The sequence below is a fragment of the Hemibagrus wyckioides genome, linkage group LG12 (genome assembly GCF_019097595.1).
Source record: "Hemibagrus wyckioides isolate EC202008001 linkage group LG12, SWU_Hwy_1.0, whole genome shotgun sequence".
In the NCBI taxonomy this organism is placed as follows: Eukaryota; Metazoa; Chordata; class Actinopteri; order Siluriformes; family Bagridae; genus Hemibagrus; species Hemibagrus wyckioides.
The window spans coordinates 14,497,642-14,501,049 of NC_080721.1; the positions used below are offsets into that span (position 1 = coordinate 14,497,642).

At 43.8% G+C, this 3,408-nt stretch overlaps 1 protein-coding gene across 1 annotated transcript in view; it reads right to left on the reverse strand.

The window, feature by feature from the left end:
• The window catches only part of hlfa (HLF transcription factor, PAR bZIP family member a), an 18,089-nt gene continuing 14,681 nt past the window's right edge, over positions 1–3,408 (reverse strand). The window contains exon 4 of the mRNA XM_058405064.1: positions 1–2,583. Coding sequence (XP_058261047.1) covers positions 2,368–2,583 — 216 coding nt within the window. The 3' untranslated portion in view covers positions 1–2,367. The remainder of the gene's footprint in view (positions 2,584–3,408) is intronic.

The window sequence follows — 3,408 nt, forward strand, 5'->3', positions numbered from 1 at the left end:
TCACAATAATCAATCACTTCTTTTATTTATAACACCTTGTTTTTATCACACTTTACAATTTTACAAAAAAAAAGGCAGAATCCCACTTTGCGCTTTGAAGAGTTTAATATCGTCCCCTGATTGGCTCACAAAACGCAACGCTAGCTTACCTCTGAGCAGAAGATATAGAGCTTTATTTCTAGATATATTTGTGTAAATAGATCGTGTTTTATTTCTCGGTTTTAAAGTACGACTCTGGAACCTGTGTTACTGCGCCATAAGAAAAATACTGTACAAAAACACCAACGTAGAACTCTAGAATATTCTGTAGAAACATTAACATCTCTGTTTTAACCAATATAGCTCTGTTATTAGTGTGTGTGTGTGTGTGTGTGTGTGTGTGTGTGTGTGCCACACGTTTTGGTCTGTAGTAAACAAACTGATTGCGTTAGCCATGCTAATCACAGACAACATCATCCAGCCGTCTCTAACGAAAAAAACAACAACAACAAACAAACCAAAAGGAAATAAAGAGGAAAACGCCGGCATACGTTCAGCACAGTGGCGGAGAGACGCGAGAGAGAGAACGCTACCAGAGGAAAATAAACTACACACATCTGTACAGGAAACTGAAAAAAAACTCCACAGGAAACCGAGAGAGGGAAAGATGTGTTGTGGTGGAGGGAAGAGAAAAAAAAAATCACGTTCTCCAGACTGTAATCCGCTCCAGCGCTAGTCCTAGCATCAGTGCTAGCATAGATCTGCTCTGATTAACTAGGGATTTAGCTCATAGTTTAGCTAGCATGTCCTTTTGTGTTACGCTAGTTAGCCAGCTAGCTTATTTATATTTTATCTAAAAAAGGAACACGATGTCATGTCTCGTTTTATTTCTCCTTCATGGTCCTGCAATGATGATGATGATAATGGTGAAGAGCGAGCTAGCATCATGCACTCGCTTAAATAGTTCCATTCTGGAATTGTAAACGTTGCTAATGTAGCGTTTTGCAGTCTGGAGAATGGCGAAGCTTCACCTTCATGCATCTAAATCGAAGCAGATCATTACGAGGAGAAAAAGATCCATATAATAAACATCAATCATTAATAGCTGCAACATAAAAAACAAACACATCCAGTCCATAAATAGATCAGATTCCTGGATCAGGAAGTAGAACTTGCACCCAGAGATCGGATTGTGACAGACGCTTTAGTGCAGGAGGAGAGAGAGAGAGAGAGAGAGACAGAGAGAGACAGAGAGAGAGAGAGAGGGAGATAGAGAGGAGAGGCAGGTTAGCATGAGTTCACGTGTGTGTTCGTTAGCTGTTTGCTCTGAGGGGAAGCTTCTATGCTAACATGCTAAAATAGAGCTAAAGCTAGCTTGATCTGCTCCGGAAACTGTTACTGTTACTGTCACTGTTATGGAAACTTTTACAACAGCTTCCTGAAAGTGTTTCCTGAAGCTAGCAGAACCGCGACGGTGTCAACTCAAATAAACACTAGGAAATAAACAACAGTGTGGAGCTAAAAGAGCAGCTGAGTATTTATACTAGCTAAACTGGCTAGCATGATGAAAACAGAAATAGCTAACAGCAGTGTATATTTCCATGTTGCTAGTGGCAGAGCAGCTTAGCATCATTACGATGTTTCGATCGATTTTTAGCTGTAAGATTTGAATCTGTGTGCCATTAAAAAATAAACAATAAACAATAGGCTAGCAGCTAGCTAAGCTGTTTGTAATAAATAGTGCAACATACAGCCTGGAAATAAGCGCCATAGCAACCGAACACAGGAACAGGAACAGGAAGTGGAATTACCTGGCTAATTTTTATTAAATGATTAAAAATCGTAACTATGTTGATTGTCGTCGTAATCGCAACTCACGAACTTCCACAGGAAATCTGCTTCGTTGCTAGCTAGTGTGAACGCACGGTTTCCATATAAATCTATTTCACACACACACACACACACACACAATATGCTGTGAACAGATGACGGAGTTGTTAGCACTGCTTTCTTGGTTCTTTTCCCAAAAAGTGTGTTGGAGTTATTGCTCTCTGAGACAATGCATGACGGCCAGAATCAAAATAAAGAGACGCTGGTGTGTGTGTTAGCATGAGGAGAAGCAAAAGAAGCGAGGGAGAGAGAGAGAGAGAGAGAGAGAGAGCATACAGCACCACATTCCAGTGAAAATCAGAAGTGTAAAAAGGAAAGAAAAAGATAAAGGTGACAGATAGTCACACACTGCTAAACATCGAGTGAGAGAGAGAGAGAGAGAGAGAGGTGGAGGTGAGTGCTCTAATCGTGGCACACAAAAGTCCTTGAAGAAGGTGGTGCAAAAATTGATGGTGGTGGGGGTGGTTCTTGAGGGTAGGTCATAGGTCGGGGGCGGGTTCACAGGGCGCCGTGCCGTGCCTCGTATTTGGCCAGTATGTTCCGGCAGCGTCCCAGTTCCTTGCGAAGCTCGGCCACTTCCTGCCGGAGCGCCGTGTTCTCTTTCTCTAGGAAAGCGGCCCGGATGGCGATCTGGTTCTCTTTGAGGCGTCGCGCGTCCCGGGAACGCTTCGCAGCCATGTTGTTCTTCCGACGACGAGCCCAGTACTTATCATCCTGGGGAGAAGAAAATACACACAACTGTCAGGAAGACAGATAACACAGAGAGAGAGAGAGAGAGAGACTGAGTGAGAAAAAGAGACAGACAGAGAAAGAGAAAGACAAATAAAAGAATGACTCTAATGATAAAGATTACTGCGTGTGTGTGTGTGTGTGTGTGTGTACACCGATCAGCCATAACACTCTGACCAGTGTCAGGTGAAGTGAATAAGACTGAGTATCTCCTCATCATGGCACCTGTTAGTGGGTGGGATATATTAGGCAGCAAGTCAACATTTTGTCCTCAAAGTTGATGTTAGAAGCAGGAAAAATGGACAAGTGTAAGGATTTGAGCTTTGAGTTCATGAAGGGCCAAATTGTGATGGCTAGACCACTGGATCAGAGCATCTCCAAAACTGCAGCTCTTGTGGGGTGTTCCCGGTCTGCAGTGGTCAGTATCTATCAAAAGTGGTCCAAGGAAGGAACAGTGTTGAACCGGGGACAAGGTTATGGGTGGTCAAGGCTCATTGGTGCACGTGGGGAGTGAAGGCTGGCCCGTGTGATCCGATCCAACAGACGAGCTACTGTTGCTCAGAATGCTGAAGAAGTTAATGCTGGTTCTGATAGAAAGGTGTCAGAATACACAGTGCATCGCAGTTTGTTGCGTATGAGGCTGTATAGTCAGGGTGCTGACCCCTGTGCACCACCAGAAGCACCAACAATGGACACGTGAGCATTAGAACTGGACCACGGAGCAATGGAAGAAGGTGTCCTGGTCTGATGAATCACGTTTTCTTTTACATCACGTGGATGGCCGGGTGCGTGTGTCTTACCTGGGGAACA